The sequence below is a fragment of the Gossypium arboreum genome, chromosome 1 (genome assembly GCF_025698485.1).
Source record: "Gossypium arboreum isolate Shixiya-1 chromosome 1, ASM2569848v2, whole genome shotgun sequence".
NCBI lineage: Eukaryota > Viridiplantae > Streptophyta > Magnoliopsida > Malvales > Malvaceae > Gossypium > Gossypium arboreum.
Window position 1 is genome coordinate 75,049,526 of NC_069070.1, and position 19,123 is coordinate 75,068,648.

Consider the following 19,123-nt stretch of genomic DNA (forward strand, 5'->3'; position numbering starts at 1 on the left):
CTCCAGTTGTGAAGCATAGTTCAATTTGAGCTTTGCTTGGTATTATGACCATGCATGATTTGGAGTTTGAGCAATTAGATATAAAAATTGTATTTTTGCATGGAGAACTTGAGAAGGATATTTACATGCAACAACCAGAGGGTTTTACAGTCTCAGAAAAAAAGGACTATGTTTACTTGCTAAAAAAAATCCCTTTACGATTTGAAACAGTCACTAAGACAATGGCACAAGAGGTCTAATTCCTTTATGACTTCTCATGATTTCAAAAGAAGTAGCTTTGACAGTTGTGTTTACTTTAAGAAAAACAGTGATGGTTCTTTTGTGTATCTACTCCTTTATGTTAATGACATGTTGATAGTATCAAAAGATAAATGAGAGATAAGAAAGGTCAAAACCCAACTAAGTAAAGGTCAAAACCCAACTAAGTGAAGAATTTGAGATGAAAGATTTGGGACCAGCAAAGAAGATACTTGGTATGAAGATTCTTAGAGATAGAAAATCAAGTAAATTGTACCTAAGTCAGAAGGGGTACATTGAGAAAGTTCTTTGCAGGTTCAAAATGCAGAGTGCAAAGCCTGTTAGTACTTCTTTAGTAGCCCATTTCAGACTTTCATCAGCTTTTATCCACAATTAGATGATGAGATTGAGTACATGTCACATGTTTCATACTCTAGTACAGTGGGATCTCTCATGTATGCTATGGTTGTTCACGTCCAGATTTGTCATATGTAGTCAGTGCAGTTAGCAGATACATGGCGAATCCCGGTAAAGAACACTGGAAAACAATTCAGTTGGTTTTAAGATACTTACGAGATATTACTAATGTTTGCTTACAGTTTGGAAGAATTAGAGATGGAGTCATTAGGTATGTTGATGCTGATTTTGCTAGAGACCTTGATAGAAGAAAATCTCTTACAGGTTATATCTTTACAATCAGAGGTTGTGCAATCAGTTGGAAAGCCACTTTGCAAACCATAGTCACTTTGTCTACCACTGAAGTTGAGTACATGGCGATTATTGAGGCTTGTAAAGAAGCCATTTGGTTGAAAGGACTCTTTAGTGAACTCAATGAAGACCTTCAAATCAGTACAATATTTTATGATAGTCAAAGTGCCATCTTTTTTACAAAAGATTAAATGTTTCATGAGAGAACAAAACACATTAATGTTTGATATGATTTTGTTCATGATATTATTGCTCGTGGTGATATTGTTGTGAGAAAAATTAGTACTCATGAAAATCCTGTAGATATGATGACTAAGTCACTTCATATAACCCAGTTTAAGTATTGCTTAGACTTTGTTGGTGTTCATTGTTGAAGTTAGACCCTTAAGGGGTTTTATGGAAGAGATGAAGAACTTGTTCGTTAAGAGTTCGCGATGAAGAACTTGTTCATTAAGAATTTGTGTCAAGGTGGAGATTGTTAGAATTGAGTGACCCGAATCCTTATTTAAATAAAATAAAGTAGTAAAATAAAATAAAAGTAAAATCCATATAGAACTATACTTCTTTTATTTTATTTTAGAATAAAGTTTTTTAAACCTTATTAAACTTCATCTATTTGATTTTGATTAAAATAAGGTGTTTCAATCTTACTACACCCTATTAGAATATGATTTTACAAGCCTATAAATAGACATACCCTATTAGAATATGATTTTACAAGCCTATAAATAGACATAGTCTACTCCTCTTGTAATCATTCAAATTCGACATATTGAATTTTCTTTTCCTCTACCCATGGTTTTTCCCGAAAAGGTTTCTACATAAAAATTTGTGTTTTCTTTATTTTTATTTCTCTTTTCTTTACAATATATTGTCATTACCGACATTCTATTTTTATAATTTACTTATCATATCACGTGCCTATATTTTATCTAGATTTTTGTTCATAAAAAATGTTTTTTAATATATATTGTTTGATAATTGCTTAATGATTATGTATGAATGATGATAAATTAATTTTAATTTTATAAATTGATAAATTTGTAAATCACAATCCATAATATTATCGATCACCTTTATTAATCTAAGGCCTAAGGTTCATCATAATTTGTGACCTTGCATCGATTCTTAGTCATCATTAAAATAGTTGTTTTATGTGTTTATTTGATGGTTTCAATTTGAATATACATATATATTCTTAATTTTAGACATTATATATTTTGGACTTTAATATTTTTAAAATTCTTTTAATCAACAATGATTAAAATTATTACATATATTAATAAAATCAAAATTATTTTACATCAAGCATGATGGTTTTAAGTCCATTTAAGGACAAACTTTGAGGAATGTCTTAATTGATTTTTGAGCTAATTCTATTGTAGAATTTCAAGTTTAATTACAACCAAATCTTTAATTCTTGAATGATCTTAGTTGACAATATTTACTATTGCAAAGTGCATTTTATGCATTTTATATTATTCATTTAGCAATTGATTAGTGAGATGGCTTGAGCAATTGTAAGTGGAAAAGTTTTAGTAAACATGATATGTAGGGTTTTGAAGTTAATTTCATGCATGTTTGCGATGATTTATGAAATTTTTGTTAACACTAGAGTTATATTGGGTTTGATATTTTAGATGTTAGTTTTATCTATGCATTTGATTTACAATAAAATCCATGTATGTCTTGGCTATTTCTTTCTAGTTAATTAATGATATAAAACTCTTGCGAAAATGATTTTAAAAGTATTTTGAATTTTTCACATGCTATCTTATGGTTAAATAACAAAATATTTATCCCTCTAGTTTTGCTTCATTCCTTGAAGTGAATGTAGCAATACATAACAATTACGATAATGGAATCTATTGTATTGATATGGATGATTCACAATGTTGATAAATGTTCATTCTTAGAATAGAATTATCAATGACATATACTAATTAATCATTACTTGAAGCGGATGATTATGATCTTATTGGTAAATAATATGATATATGCTTATATTATTGTCTAAATTATTTTTGCACATCCCTTGAAGTGAATATTTGTAATAAATATAATAAATTTTGTAATCACTTTTGATCATTAAAGTCAATTTGGACATTTGAAGATTTTGGCATATTTTTAAAGCGAATATTGCATATAATCATTTGCAAATTATATTTCTTTTATTGAGTTGTTGATATTATGGACTTCACATTGATTTAGACATTTCTAAAATTAAATGTCATAGTCATTTATATAATGATACAAAGTAAAATGAATAACAATAAAATTATCAATTGTCACAACTTATATTAACATTATTAGTACAATTGAAAAACATATTAAAGTAAACCAAAAGTTTATCGATACAAATACATTTACTACTTGTTGTGACTAGCTGTATCATCCTGGATCATATATAATGTGAAAATTAATTGAGAATTCAAATGAACATTTATTAAAGAACTAGAAGATTCTTTAATTTAAAAAAATTCTCATGTGTTGCTTGTTCTCAATGAAAATTGATTATTAAAAACTCAATAGCTAAAGTTGAGATTTAATGTCTTGCATTTCTGAAATGAATGTGGACTCATTTATCCCTATATGAATGTTTTTGATATTATATGATTTTGGTAGATGCATATACAAAATAGTCACATATGTGTTATCAACTCGTAACTTGTTGTTTGCGAGATTGCTTGTTTAAATGAATTGTTTTAATTAAATGATTAGTTTTAGATTATTGAATTAAAACAATTCATTTTGCTAATGTTGATGAGTTTATATCTTAGACTTTTATTGATTGTTTTATATGACTTTGAAAATTTTTTGTAAAGTCTATTATTATATGTATAATGGTTTAAAGAAATTATTGATTTAACGTCTCTAGTTAATATTTAAACCATTAGCTATGAGAATAAAGCTTCCTATTTCAACATAAAATTATGTTGATATATGTGCTACAACACTTATATGCATCAAGCCAATAAGTTATAAATACTCCCCGTTACAATTGACTTTTGGTCATGAGTTAAATATTTCTCATCCTAAAATTTTTGTATGTGTGTGTTTCAATTGCTCCACCGAAATGTACAAAAATGGGTCTTTATAGGAGGTTCGGAATGTACAATGATATGAGTCTCCTTATATTATTAAATATTGTTTAGCTATTAATTGGAGATTTAGTTACGACATGAGTTGTCGATTATTATGAGATAGATTTCCCAATATTACGGGGAGAGAATAAAAAGTTGGTTGAATAAAATACTTGGAATGAATTGTCATTATAAAAAATTCTCATGCAAAGCAATGTGAAACAAAAGTTTAACAAATAATTCATTTTACAAATAAACTACCAGATACATTTACTGACCTAATTAGAATAACCTAATTAGAATAACCAAATGTTATTCATTGGCTAATGTTTTAATTTGAATTGAAGTCCCAATAGGACAATTTATTAAAGTAAACGAAAGTAATGCATGCCTAAATCATAATAATTATTGGTTCCAAAGATAAAAATTTTCGTAAAAAGAGAAGAGAAAACATTCAAGATGGTCATATAGTGGAGACGAGGGTGTTCCTGAAGAGACCTATGACACAACTAATTATAAAACTCAAGAAGAGATTCAAGTACTTAAAATTTAAAATGAAAATAATGAAAATAAAGAGATCTTAATAAGTTATGTCAATAGGGAAAATATGGAACCAAAATATAAAACTAGTAGTTGACAACATTTTTTGTAACAACCCGATTTTGGGCCTAGTCAGAATAGTGATCTCGGGACCACAAATCCGAAGTTATAGAAATTATTTTATTATTATTTTTATATTATAGCATGTTTTTAAGAGTGCATGAAAAATTTGATAAAGTAATTTTAGCGTTTGTAAGCTTAATTGCGTAAAATGACTAAATCGCATAAAGTGAAAAGTCCTAATTTGATAGCTAAAGGTGTCAAATAACTAGAGAATAAAATTTGGGGGTCTTTAAAGGGCAATTAGACCCTTTTAAAAGAGCTTGGCCGGCCATGAGGCAAAGAAGAGTAAATGGTCAAAATGTTAGGTAAGTGATGACATATTATGTGATAAAATAATACCCTACTTGCCTAGCCTTCATCTTTTTCACCTATTCTTTCTTCTTAACCGAAAATATCATCCAAGGGAAGAGTTTTGAAGCTTGAAATTTTCAGCAACTTATCATCTCTAGAAGTAAGTGATTTCCATACCCTTTGTTGATGATTTTTGCATTTTTGAGACCCTTAAAGCATAAGCTTTCAAATGAGGGTACTATTTTGCAAAATGATTAATAGTTTAGGGTTTTTCCATGAAAGGATTTGTAATTTTTTCTGATTTTTGTGGAATAAAATGAGTCTTAGGTGTCTTATAAATAACTTTTGTGAAAGGTGTTAGCATGAAAACACCTAAAAGGACTATTTTGCATAAGTTGTAAAATAGATGATAAGTGTGTGCAATAGTGGGAATTTGGAGTTACTATAAGAGTAGAAAGGGTTCGGCTATGCTTAAGATGTGAAGAAATTCGATAAAAATTGATTTTTGGGTTAGGGGTAAAATGGTCATTTTACAAAAGTCTAGGGGCAAATTAGTCATTTTGTCCAACTATAAATTGTAGAGTGCCTATGTTGATAAAGTGATTAAATAAGTACATTTTGTTATTATAGATAAAAAAATACCGAATTCGAACCTAGACCAGGGGAAAGCCAAGCAAATCGACTAAATCGACTAGTCGCCACATTTTGTAATTCGAGGTAAGTTGTATGTAAATAATACAACTACATTGATAATATATGTGTTTGAATTGTATTGAATTTTTTATAGCATAAATTGCTTGATTGTGAAAATGAGAAAATGTGATGAGAATATAGATAGTAAAATTCCCGAACGAACATTAAGAAATAAATCGGGTATTCATGCCATGACGTTTGGGGTCACTTGTGTGAGCTAGTGTAAGACATGTCTGGGACATGCATCGGCCACATTATGAGATCCAGTATAAGACCATATCTGGGACATGGTATCGACATTGAGACGAGCGCTAGTGTAAGACATGTCTGAGACATGCATTGACCTCAAGATGTAAGCCAGTGTAAGACATGTCTGGGACATGCATCGGCCATGAAATGTGTCAGTGTAAGACCATGTCTGGGACATGGCATCGGCACCTTACCCCATGTTTGAGGCTTATAGAATATCCGATAGTGTTCCAAATGGTTCAACGGTGAAAGTTATGATTTCTAGTTAATGAGGAAAGTATAACCATGTTGTGAGTGATACAAGTACCTATTTAGTATGTATAAAATGTGAACCCAATATGTACTACATGATGTGTATTGGATATTGATGAGTAAGTTTTGCTTATGCCCACTTGTAAGTTATGAGCTTGTTGATGAATGGTAAAGTTGTGTTGTATATTTATTTATGTGCAACTTACTAAGCTTTAAGCTTACTCCTTCTCATTTTCTATTTTCTTATAGTGCCGCCTATCTAACTCAAGGACCAACGAAAGTCAGAGATATCGATCACACTATCAATCGAAGTATTCGGTATAGTTTGATTTATATTTTTTAATATGGCAAGTATAGGGAATTAGACTTGTGTTTTGTGTTATTATTAATTTGGCCAAATGTGTTGGCTTGGGATAAATCCCTCATTTTGTATTAAGCCTTAAATGATGGCTAATATTTATTTTGATTTATATGCAAAGATGTTATTTTCATGGTTGAGTAAAATGCACAAATGGAATGTTGTTTATTGTGGCTGATTTGGTAGCATAAGATAGCCTTATATTGGTTTTGGTTGGCATTGTGCAGGTTGTGTAAATAAGGGTGGCTAAGAGGCTTGGTAAATAGCGTTATATTGTCCACAATGGTAGACACACGGGCGTGTGTCTAGGCCGTGTGTGACACATGGTCTGCCTTATGGGCATGTGGTCCGATCGTGTGTCCTTTGTACGTAAAATTTTCAAGTCAGTATGCATGGTAGTAAATACACGGGCAGAGATACAGTCGTGTGTCTCAGCCATGTGAAGGATACAGCCTAGCACACGGGCGTGTGCCTTGGCCGTGTAACATTTTGGGCTTGCTGACTTCAGAAACAGAATGTCCAGGTTTTTGCACAAGGGCTAGGACATGAGCGTGTCATGGCCGTGTGAAAGACACGAGCCAAGGACACGGACGTGTGCTAGGCTGTGTAAAAACCCCTGTAGGTGTGCATTTAGAATTAATTCCACATGGGTGGAGGACACGGGCATGTCACCGTATTGCTTAGGTCGTGTGAGATACACGGGCCATCAGCATGACCATGTCGAATTGTCCACACGGTTGTGTGCCCTGTTTCTAAGACAAATTTTCTATAGATGGCCTAAGGGCCGGGGTTAATCCCGAATAGTTTCCAATGGTTGATTTGGTGCTCGTAGGCCCATAATAAGAAGTTTAAAGTAGAAATTGAAAAAGTTCTAAATTAAACCATGTCTTGGTGACTTGGGGAACGTTTGTGTGCATGAGATCGAGTTAGGTAATGCCTCGTATTCCACTCCAACGTTGGTTACAGGTATGAGGTGTTACATTTTTTCTTATAATGTTGCTATTGAAATAACAAATGAAATGAAGATCTTAAGCCCAAATCTGTTGAGGAACGTAGAAATAGAAAAGATTGGTCAGATTGGAAAGACGCAATTCAAGTAAAATTAAATTCACTTGTTAAACATGATGTTTTTGGACTTATAGACCAAACACCTAAAGATGTAAAGCTGGTAAGATATAAATAGGTATTTGTGCAAAGACAAAATTAGAAAAATGAACTCGTAATATATAAAGCACGACCTATAGCACAATGATTTTCGCAAAGGCCGGACATTGATTGTGAAAAGACATATTTTTCTATAGTGGATGCAATCACGTTTAGATATCTTATTATTCTGGCAATACGTGAAAATTTTGGCGTGCGTCTAATGGATGTTATTACAGCCTATTTGGTACACTTTATAGTGAAATTTATATGAAACTTTCTGAAGGATTTAAAATCTCAGAAGGATAGTTTCTAAGGAAAGTTGCTCGATTAGATTAAAAAAATCTGGACGTATGTGGTACAATCGTCTTAGTAAATATTTGTTAAAAAAGATTATAAAAATGGTCCAATTTTTCAGTGTGTCTTTCTAAAAAGGTCCGGATCGAATTTTGTGATAATTGTTATATTTGATGATCTAAATATTGTTAGAAATCTTGAAGAGCTTCAAAATGTAGTTTATTATTTAAAAAAGAATTTAAGATGAAAGATATTGGAAAAACAAAGTTTTATCTTGGCCTGTAGATCAAGCATTTAAAAGATCGAATTCATGTCCATCAAACAACTTATACGGAAAAAATCTTAAAGAAATTTTACATGGATAAAGCACATCCATTGAGTACCCTGATGGTTGTACGATTGTTAGATGTGAATAAAGATAAATTTCGTCATTGCGAGAATAATGAAGATTTTATTGGTCCTGAAGTATCATATCTAAGTTTCATAGGGGTATTGATGTATCTTACAAGCAACATAAGACCTAATATAGCTTTTACTGTAAACTTGCTAGCAATATTTAGTTCTTCTCCAACACATAGATATTGGAATGTAATTAAAAATATATTTAGATATCTCAAATGGACTATTGACATGAGGTTATTTTATTCAAATGATTCAAAATCCCTATTAGTCAGCCATGTTAATGCTAGATATTTATTGAATCCACATAAAGGTCGATCTCAAAAAGAATATTTATTTACATATGGAGGTACTGTCATATCATGGCATTCAAAGTAGACATTACCTACCACCTCTTCAAATCATGCAGAAATAATTGCAATACATGAGACAAGCTAAAAGTGTGTTTGACTAAGGTTATGAATCCAACATATCCAAAAGATATGTAATTTGCCTTTATAGGAAAAGATGCCAACTATCTTATATAAAGATAATGTGATATAGAAGTTCAACAAATTCGTTCTAGTGATACTTTAGCAGATCTTTTTACTAAGGTATTGCCACCTTAAATGTTTAAAAGACTACTACACAAGATTGGAATGCGTTGACTTAAATATGTAATGTGATGTTGCCGTTAGGGGCGTCAAAAACTCGTTGTACTCTTTTCCTTTAACCAGGGTTTTGTCCACTGAGTTTTCCTGGTAAAGGTTTTTAACGAGACAGCTTGTAATAATAGATTATGTACTCTTTTCCTTCATTAGGTTTTTATCCCATAGGGTTTTTCCTAATAAAGTTTTTTATGAGACATTTTCATTGATGAACATCCAAGGGTGAGCGTTATAAATCCATGATAAATGGATGTCCATAACCCCCTCAAATTTATCCTATTGTAATCCCTAAAGAATGAATGTCCATAACCCCTAAATTCATTATATTGTAACCCCTAAGTCATTTATAGGGTATCTTAATGTTGGTCCTTAATGCTTTGTAATTCATGGTACTTGAAGCCTTATAAATAAAGGGCATGTACAAGCTTATTGTATCCCAAGTAAAAGTTGATTTTGGTTCATATGTATATATGAAAATTTGATTTTGATTTAACTATACACATTTAAAGAAATAAATAAATGTATTTTTTCATATTGGATTCATATAATTATTTGTGTATACAATATATTAATGTAAAGTAATACTAACGGGATAATATTGTTAGTGATTTGTGATAATTTAATCAAATTAAAATTTTATGTATAAAATCACACAAAATTAAAATTTATGTATGACATTACAAATTATATCAAAGTGGTAAAAGACCTCTCCAGTCCTCAATTTAGAAATTGAGCAAACTAGTCTCTCTTAAAAAAATCGGAGTAATTTAATCTTTGTCAATTTTGAATATGAGCAATTAAGGACAATTAATCATGGAGTTAAGGTCTTTCGTCAATTGTGCATAATTGTGATTGGTATATTAACAAAATTAGCTCTCGATGTTTATATATTTTGTTAATTTGGTCTTGATTCTAAGAAAATCAACAAATTTAACTTCAATATTTACACATTTACAATAATATTGCAAGTTAAATTTATTGAATTATGATCAAATTGGTAGAATGTGTAAATCATGATAGCTAAATTTGTTATTATACCAATTAAATTTATGTAAAATTGACGAAAATTATTATCGCCATGGTTAATTGTACTTAATTGCTCACTTTAAAATTGACATGGATTGAATTACTTCAATTTTTAAAAGAAATCAATTTATTGAATATTAAAATTGAGACAGACTAAAGAAAATTGTTTAGGTATCAAATAAAATGACAATATTCTATATAGAATTCAATGCATGGACAATACTATTAGAATCATTAAAATCTTGATACAAAACTTAATAAATCATAAACTAGGATCTGTCATGTCAAATTGCTATGTATACTTTGGGGACCATAGCCCTAATATATAACTTTTTCACATTAACCCTAATTTCTAACCTAATTTCTAATCAGTCCATCATCAATTAGAAATTAGTTACCAAAGTATTTACACATATTTGACTCATACTTTATTTAATAACTAAATCACAATAAACCTTAACCAAATCAGATCACTTTTAATTTGAGCTAACCTTTTATTATAGTAAATAATAACATGTAATTAATTATATTATATATGTGATGCCCATATTTTCCAACAATCTCCCACTTGGACCATATATATACACTGATTACCTTATAATTACATGTCATTATATAACTTTACTAGCACAAAACCTTACTACCATATCCAAAATGTATTCCAAACAATCTCGTCCATTAATTATGTTAACATAGAACCAAGGCGACTTTCGTTTCATATATCGTAACTAAATGTATCATTGATCACGTGTATTAACACAACCAAATGACATAGATCAAGTATGGATGTGTAGCATGAAAATTACATGCAATATGATCCAAACATGTATATTTTCAACTAGTCCTCTTTAACCTCTGTGAGATCAAACTTTACCAAAATTAGACTGTAAAGAAACCAAATAAACTTTATTTCTGCAAAAAATAGACTTAATATCCATAAACTAAAATAACTGAAAATGTGTCTATAACATAAAAGCAATTAAAAGTACAAACTCCCACTAAAACCAAATATTATTAACTGACATTACACCCATATGAGCAGTGTGCTCATGAAAAACCTTGGGTGGTAGTCCCTTAGTAAGCAGGTCCGCAATCATGGAGTTTGTCCCAATATGCTTTATAGGCACCTAACTACTTTAACAACCATGAACTTAAAGTCTATGTACTTTGACTTTGATGTGCTCTTGTTTTTTATTGGAATAAAGGACTACCAATTATTGTCACAATTTGCACCCTAGTGACAAATTTTTTTTATCAATATTCCATCAAAATTGAAGTCTATATACCTAATGATCTCTAACTTATCAGACCTCCGATATGTGAGCATGTAACTTTTGTTCTCTGAAGATACCTCATAACCCTCTTGGCTACTATCCAATGGTCCATGCCAAGGTTGCTTAAATATCTATCTAACATCCCAACAATGAATTCAATGTCTGAACGTGTACATACTTAAGCATACATTAGACTCCCCACTCTTGAGGCATAAGAAATCTTATGCATTTCCTTAATCTCAAAATCATTCTTAGGGTGTTAGTCGAGACTTAACTTATTATTGACAAGCAGTATGTCATTAACATATAAAACCAAATATAAAACCTTACTCCCACTGAACTTGTGGTATATACAATTATCGACCAAATTCATATCTAAACCGAATAAGATAATCATCATTTGGTAAAATTTGTAATACTATTGATGAGAAGTCTGCTTAAGCCCATAGATGGAGTTTTGTAATTTGCAAATCATTAACTTTGTATTATCAAACACAAAGTTTTCTAGTTGAACCATATAAATGTATGATCAATGTTATCATTGAGAAACTTTTAACTTAACATTCATTTGATGCAACTTAAGGTTAAAATATTCCACTAAAGCTATTATAATCCTTTCTTTAGTGGATCATCTTAATGTCATTCGTTTTTGAGGTTGTTGAGATTGTTCTTCTAGAACAATTACCTCATCTTGAATAGGAAGTTGTTCAACATTGTCTTGTTGACGTTCTAGATTCACTTCTTGATCAATGATAGGTATGAGAACTTGAACATCGTTAAAAGTAATAGTAGGAATTAAGTTAAAATTCAATTCCTCCTCAAATACAATGTCTCTAACCTTATTTCTCTTTCCAAACTCAAAATCCTTAAAAAAATGTTGCAATTCCCGTATAAAAAATATTCCTAATTGTGGCTATCTTTAGAGGCACTGGCCAAATGGACACTTTCAGACTTATCATGTTTCAACATTTCTCCCTTTTGCACACAATGAGAAATGGGCTCATTTAGAGTCCATTTCTCCTTTTGACAATTGTAACTAATTTTAAATTGGTTAAACTATGTAGGAAGCGATACCAAAACCATAAGAACAAACAATTCCTCAGAAAGCTTGATCTTAAGTGCCTTAAGTCTTGAAGCAACATGGAACATCTCCATAATGTACTCCCTCACATTTTTTGATCCTTATACTTCATAAACATCAAAGAAGCCAGAAGTGATGCCATCCCAACCTTATCATTTTTAGCAAAACGTTTTTCAATTTCGTTAAAGAAACCCTTAGGCTGAGTAATCTCTTTAGATTCTGTGCCCCTAAAGGCTTCTAGAATGCTATGCTTCATGATCATTAGACTCATGCATTTTGAATAATCCCACCTCTCAAAATCCCTTTTAACATCAGGAGTGTTTTCTGTAGTGAGAGATGCAGGTTGTTCTTCTCTTAGTGCAAGGTCTATGTCCATATAGCCAAGCACTACAAGTAAGTGTGTTTTCCATTCCTTGAAATTGGTCTCATTAAGCGAGTATAGAATTGATGCTAATGAATATTATGACAGTAGAAGATGAACTAGTTGATTATAGAACAAAATAGATAAAAACAAGCTCACATAAATATTCATTTTATAAGTAAACAATAAATTCGAAATAGTGGCTCCAATCCCAATATACCAAACACTACATTAATATTAATAGTAAGCGATATTCTTGTTGTAGCAATCAAACATTGACAATAAATTATGTCAAACAATGAATCAATCTTTGGACTAACTTATTACTCACATAAAGTACATTATAATTGTCACACATTTATCACCACATATGTCCTTGAAATTCTGCCAAATAGTAACTTACTTTTGGATCAATTAATAAACACACGAATCACAAAAACATATAATCATCTTGGTATTTTAAATAAACTAATCTATGTAAAAGAGGTCACTTTGGTGACATTTTGTTTCAACTAATCTATTTAAGATATTAGACATCCTTAATTAAATCCCAAAGCTAAAATTTGAAATTGTTTGCTTCAAAATATTTCAAATTTAAACCAAAATAATTTGAATAAAGGTAAACCCCATCTCAAGATATCGAATACTCCATTAATATTTCATCTTTGGACAAAATATTAACTTGTAAGTGATATCTTGTTGTAGTAATCAAACACTGACAATAATAACATGTTGAACAATAAACTTCCTTTTGGTCGATTTACTACTCACATGTAAACCGAATAATCGTCATATGTTTATTACCATAGTTGCACATATAATTTGTTAAATATTAACTTTTCTTTGGGCCGATCAATATTAACGTAGCTTAAGTTAGATACACGCAACCTTTTATATTTTAAAACAAAATAATTTCAATATCGGAGATCACTTTGGCAACTTAATATTTCAATTAAGTTATTTTAAAATATCTATAATTATATCAATTTTCAAATTTAAAATTTACCCAAAAGTCAAAAGTTAAAACTAAAAATTTTAATTGCAAGACAGTTTTCAAAATAATCCAAAATAATTTTATCTTAATAGTGCAATAAAAAAACCGAAAACCTTAATGTTTGATTGTTTTTTTCAAAACCATATATGTTAAAATTAAATTCAACCAAAGTTTATAACCGTACCGTTAAAATTAATTTCAATTCATACAAAATAAAATCATGTGTTATTCCTTAAATTCATTGATATGTATATGCATATAATAAGATATTTCCAACTTGGCTTTTGCATCTACATATAACTCCAAACTAAATATATGATTAAACTGGTTAGCATGAAAACACTTTATTCTTAAGCATATAAACACTTTCCTATCCATTGCTTGAACTTGGCGGAATCTGGGATGCTTCTTCCCCGCGAAACCTTTCATGTTATTATTATTATTATTATTATTATTATTATTAAGAAAACCCTAAAAATCTGGATACATAATTAACCAATTTTCAAATTTTCAAACATAAATCTCAATCATCAACATGTAATATTCGAAATATCAAGATAATATGTTGAATCCATAAAATTTTAAGAAGAAATCAATTCATTTAAAAAATAATTTATTCTTTATAATTTGATACAACGAAATTCGGATGCCACTTGTTAGAATCGTTAAAATCTTGATATAAAACGTAATAAATCATAAACCAGAATATATTATGTCAAATCATCAAGAATAAGTTAAGAACAAAACTAGATGCGAAACCGTACCTAAATTCATCGATTTCTTGAAATTTACGAATCTTGTAGTTTTAATCTTCCAAATTAACACAAAAGTAATTTTGAGAAAGTGGCTGACTCTTTTCTAAAAATGGGATAATAAAAAAGTTAGCTATGTGTAATTTGGGGACCATAACCAACTTTTGCACATGAACTTAATTTCTAATCAGTCCATCATCAATTAGAAATTAGTTACTAGAGTGTTTACGTATATTTGACCCATACTTTATTTAATAACTAAATCTCAATAAACCTTAACCAAATCAAATCACTTTTAGGCTAACATTTTATGATAGTAGATAATAACATGTAATTAATTATATTATATATGTTATATCCATATTTTCCTACAATTTATCAAGTGGACCACATATATATACTAATTACCTTATAATTATATATAATATTAAAATTATTATCGCAATGATTAATTGTTGTTAATTAAAGTAGTTGAAATTTTTTAACAGAAATCAATTTATTGCTGAAGAAATTTATTTAGGTATCAAATAAAATGACAATATTCCATACATAATTCAATGCGTGGACAACACAACCCTATTCCCTACCTGTTCTAGAAAAAAAAAATCAACTAAGACATTAATGTCATATTAATCTGAGCCGTCAATACAATGTTGGTAAATGATCAAGCTATAACCACTGAAACCAGGCTGGTCGTGAGTTATACCTTATCAAATCCATTTAAACCCGTAAAAGTTTGAAACAAATCTAACAGAAAAACCTGTCTTTTTCTTTTTTCTTTCTTCCTCTTTCCTTCCATTTTCTTTCTCTTTTGAATGGGGAAAGAAAATAAAAAAATTAGCAGAAAAATCAACATTTTCCTTTTCTTTGATTATACAAATTATTGAACAAGTACATTATTTTTCATATATAATCCTTCTACTATTAAAAACACCCAAATCCATTCATCTTGCTTATTTTTCATTTGGTTTTTAATTATTTGTCAAATTCATATTTCTCCATTGTTTATGATTTTCAAATACTTGTTCCGGCACAGGATTTGTCGATTCTGATTGTTTATTTACATTGGGTTATTGGGCATTTCTTCTTTTTTATTAATGATCATTGGTTATTGTAGGGAGTTTTTTTAGTATATTAGGAAGCCCTCAAAAGGATCCCATTTTTTTTTTAATGAAATTGATTTAGATTAGAGGGATAATTCTTGTCTTTGATTCATTACATTCATCATTCAATCATTGGTGTGAAGATATAAGGGTGGTTTAGATTGGCTAAAGCTCCATTATTCTTTTGGGTGTTATTTTTGTTTCAAAAAAAGTAGAGCCTTTAGGGAGATAAGAAATGGGGTTATAGTTAATGGGTGAATTTAGATATTATTGGATGGTTAAGGAAGAAGAAAGTGTGAGAAATTAAGAGGTCAAATGGGGAATAGCTGTGCCAAATCGGCCGCAACGGAGGAAGATGAAAATGAAGATAACAAACAAGATGGTAATGAAGGTGAAGCTAAAGATCCGGGTCAGTCTGAAAGTAAAGAACCGGAGGAATCCGGATCGGTTCGGAAACAACCTCCGGAAGAAATGAAGATTGTTAGGGAAGAAGACAAAACAGGGAAGGAACAAGAATCAAAATCCACTGAAAAAGCCGCTGAAATGACCCAAAGACAACAATCAAAATCTCACCCTCAAAGACTTAACTCCAAGCCCTCCCAACTTGCAGGATTTAACAAGGAAGGGTCCAAGACCGGGAATAAAACCCGAAAAGCTCATAATGTGAAGAGGCAATCATGTGCAGGGTTGCAGGTTGGCTCTGTCTTGCAAACCAAGACAGGTCATTTGAAGGAATACTATAACTTGGGGAGGAAGTTAGGTCAAGGACAGTTCGGGACGACTTTCCTTTGCATCGAGAAAGGTACCGGGAAAGAGTACGCTTGCAAGTCGATCGCGAAGAGGAAGCTCACGACGACTGAGGATGTGGATGATGTGAAGAGAGAAATTCAGATAATGCATCACTTGGCAGGGCACCCTAATGTTATATCCATCAAAGGGTCTTATGAGGATAACATGGCTGTTCATGTTGTGATGGAGTTGTGTGCAGGGGGTGAACTTTTCGACCGGATAGTAAAGAGAGGGCATTATAGTGAAAGAAAGGCAGCTGAGATAGCAAGGATTATTGTTGCTGTTGTAGAAGCTTGCCATTCCATGGGAGTAATGCATAGGGATCTTAAGCCTGAAAATTTTCTCTTTGTGAATAATGAGGAGGATTCACCTCTTAAAGCCATTGATTTCGGATTATCCATATTCTTCAAGCCTGGTATTTTCAAAACCACTCTCTTTTATTTTAGTATGAAATTTTAGCCCACTAGATGGTCTGCTTCATTTATAGGAATTAAGAGTTTAGTCTTTAGACTTCCCCACTATGTTGTGTTTCTTAAAGGTCTTAAAACTTTTTAGGGGATATCTTAAACGATGTTGTTGGAAGCCCGTATTATGTCGCACCTGAGGTTTTACGAAAGCATTATGGTCCAGAAGCGGATGTGTGGAGTGCTGGGGTGATCACTTACATTCTCTTAAGTGGGGTGCCTCCATTTTGGGGTGGTAAGTATTCATCAGATGTAATATTCTTATTACCATTTGAACTCTTCACTTTTTTTGAGCAATTTTATTTTGAATATTTGTTCTATTTCGGGGTTTTTTGTTTTGGATATAGAAACTGAACAAGAAATATTTAATGAGGTTTTGAATGGAGAGCTTGACTTCTCATCTGATCCCTGGCCTAATATCTCCGAAAGTGCTAAAGATTTAGTGACGAAAATGCTCGACAGAGATACGAAGAGGCGGATAAAGGCTCACGAAGTACTACGTAAGGATTGTTTAAACTTAAAATCTCAGTTTGTCTTCCTTTCTGATCTTGTCATGTGTGGCTATTAGCAGGTCATAATTTCATGTCACTAATCAAAATCATCCGAATTCTCGAGACTAATGGATTAAGCTTGATGATCTTTTTATGTTTTCACTATGGAATTTTGAGGTTTTTGGTAACTTGCAGGCCACCCTTGGGTTCAGGTTGATGGGGTAGCACCCGACAAGCCACTTGATTCCGTTGTCTTAAGCCGCATGAAACAATTTTCTGCAATGGATAAGCTCAAGAAAATGGCCTTGAGAGTAAGTTTCTCTCATTGACAACGGCCTCCAGAAAAGATACTGAAATGGAAACTCTTTTCAGTGCAGAAATCCCACTTGCAAATGATAACTTATTTGGTTCGAATCTCCATTATTTCATTGTTTTTTTTAGGTCATCGCCCAAAGGCTTTCTGAAGAAGAAATTGCCGGGTTGAAAGAAATGTTCAAGATGATAGACACTGATAATAGTGGCCAAATCACCTATGATGAACTTAAAGAAGGATTGAAAAGATTTGGTGCTAATCTTGCTGAATCCGAATTCCGTGCTCTAATGCAGGCTGTAAGTTACTCTTGACTTTTTTTCATAAAGAATCCATGTCACACTCGAGTCCAAACATAGATGCTAACAGCTTGAAGTAAATCGAGACCATTATCTTACCAATTTGAAATGATTTTGTTTTTTGGGAATCACAGGCAGATATTAATAACAGTGGTACAATTGATTACGAAGAGTTCGTAACTGCAACATTGCATCTAAACAAGATTGAGAGGGAAGACAATCTGTTGGCAGCCTTCTCGTATTTCGACAGAGACAGCAGCGGCTACATCACTCTGGATGAGCTTCAAAAAGCTTGTCAAGAGTTTGGTATTCAAGACATCCACCTCGACGAAATAATGCGAGAAGTCGATCAAGACAACGTAAACATCTCTCTAATACTTCTCCTACATTCATATGTGAACTTGTGTGTTTTCGAACGATTCAATCTGCAAAAGTAATCGAATTCCTAGTGAACAGGTTTCCATGTTTGACTCATTTTATGTTAGGGTTTTTTTTTTTTTTTTTTCAGGATGGTCGGATTGATTACAACGAATTTGTAGCCATGATGCAGGAAGGCAATCCTAAACTTGGTAAAAAAGGTAAATAATAGATATTTTTGACAAAGATAATGTATTTTTCTTAGGGCATTTCATTTAGTGTTTCATTTTTTTTTTCAAACTTTTTAGAGTTTAGCTCAAAGTTTGAGGATCATCACAAGAAAAATTGAGTTTCCTTATTTGTGATTGTGACTAAAATTGTTGTATACACAATTTTGCTTCCCATCGATTGTTTCATGTTGTTGTTTTCAACTTTTATTTTATTTTTTATAGTAACACTTTAAAACTCTCATCTTTTGTTCTCCTCATTTTGGTTGACTCATTCAAAATTTGGCTCTTTTTTTTTAAATTTTAGTGCATTGTCTTAAAATAAATCTCTACTCATAATGGAGATAATCTCCACATGATTAGGGATTATAATTGATTTGTATATATATATTATTTTTGGATGACAAATTAACAAATAGAATTTATTTTTAAAATAACATTAATAAAACGTAAAACGAACAAAAAATATTTATTTTTAAAAATTAAAATCAATTCGATATTTTATTTTTTATCAAAAAATTCTTTAATTGAATTAAACTCCTTACTCGTTAATTGAATAAAATTTATTAATATAT

The 19,123-nt window shown here is 31.1% G+C and overlaps 1 protein-coding gene across 2 annotated transcripts; it reads left to right on the plus strand.

The window, feature by feature from the left end:
• The first annotated feature begins 15,252 nt into the window (after positions 1-15,252).
• LOC108481195 (calcium-dependent protein kinase 1-like) lies at positions 15,253-18,782 on the plus strand. 2 transcript variants are annotated; one of them, XM_017784358.2, is made up of 8 exons: positions 15,253-16,155; positions 16,276-16,815; positions 16,956-17,099; positions 17,212-17,364; positions 17,551-17,666; positions 17,797-17,964; positions 18,099-18,323; positions 18,473-18,782. In XM_017784358.2, exons 1-8 carry the CDS (start codon positions 15,927-15,929, stop codon positions 18,548-18,550), a joined length of 1,653 nt encoding a protein of 550 aa, XP_017639847.1. In that variant the 5' UTR covers positions 15,253-15,926; the 3' UTR covers positions 18,551-18,782. The 2 variants fall into 2 exon arrangements, with proteins under 2 accessions (XP_017639847.1, XP_052875376.1); XM_053019416.1 differs by having other exon boundaries at positions 15,253-16,815.
• Positions 18,783-19,123: the final 341 nt, after the last annotated feature.

Bases quoted from the DNA above. Each gene is read 5' to 3' on its own strand.
- LOC108481195 (XM_053019416.1), top strand. From the start codon at position 15,927: ATGGGGAATAGCTGTGCCAAATCGGCCGCAACGGAGGAAGATGAAAAT. The intron at 17,365-17,550 runs GTAAGGATTGTT...GGTAACTTGCAG, and splicing joins AAAGGCTCACGAAGTACTAC to GCCACCCTTGGGTTCAGGTT. The intron at 17,667-17,796 runs GTAAGTTTCTCT...TGTTTTTTTTAG, and splicing joins TCAAGAAAATGGCCTTGAGA to GTCATCGCCCAAAGGCTTTC.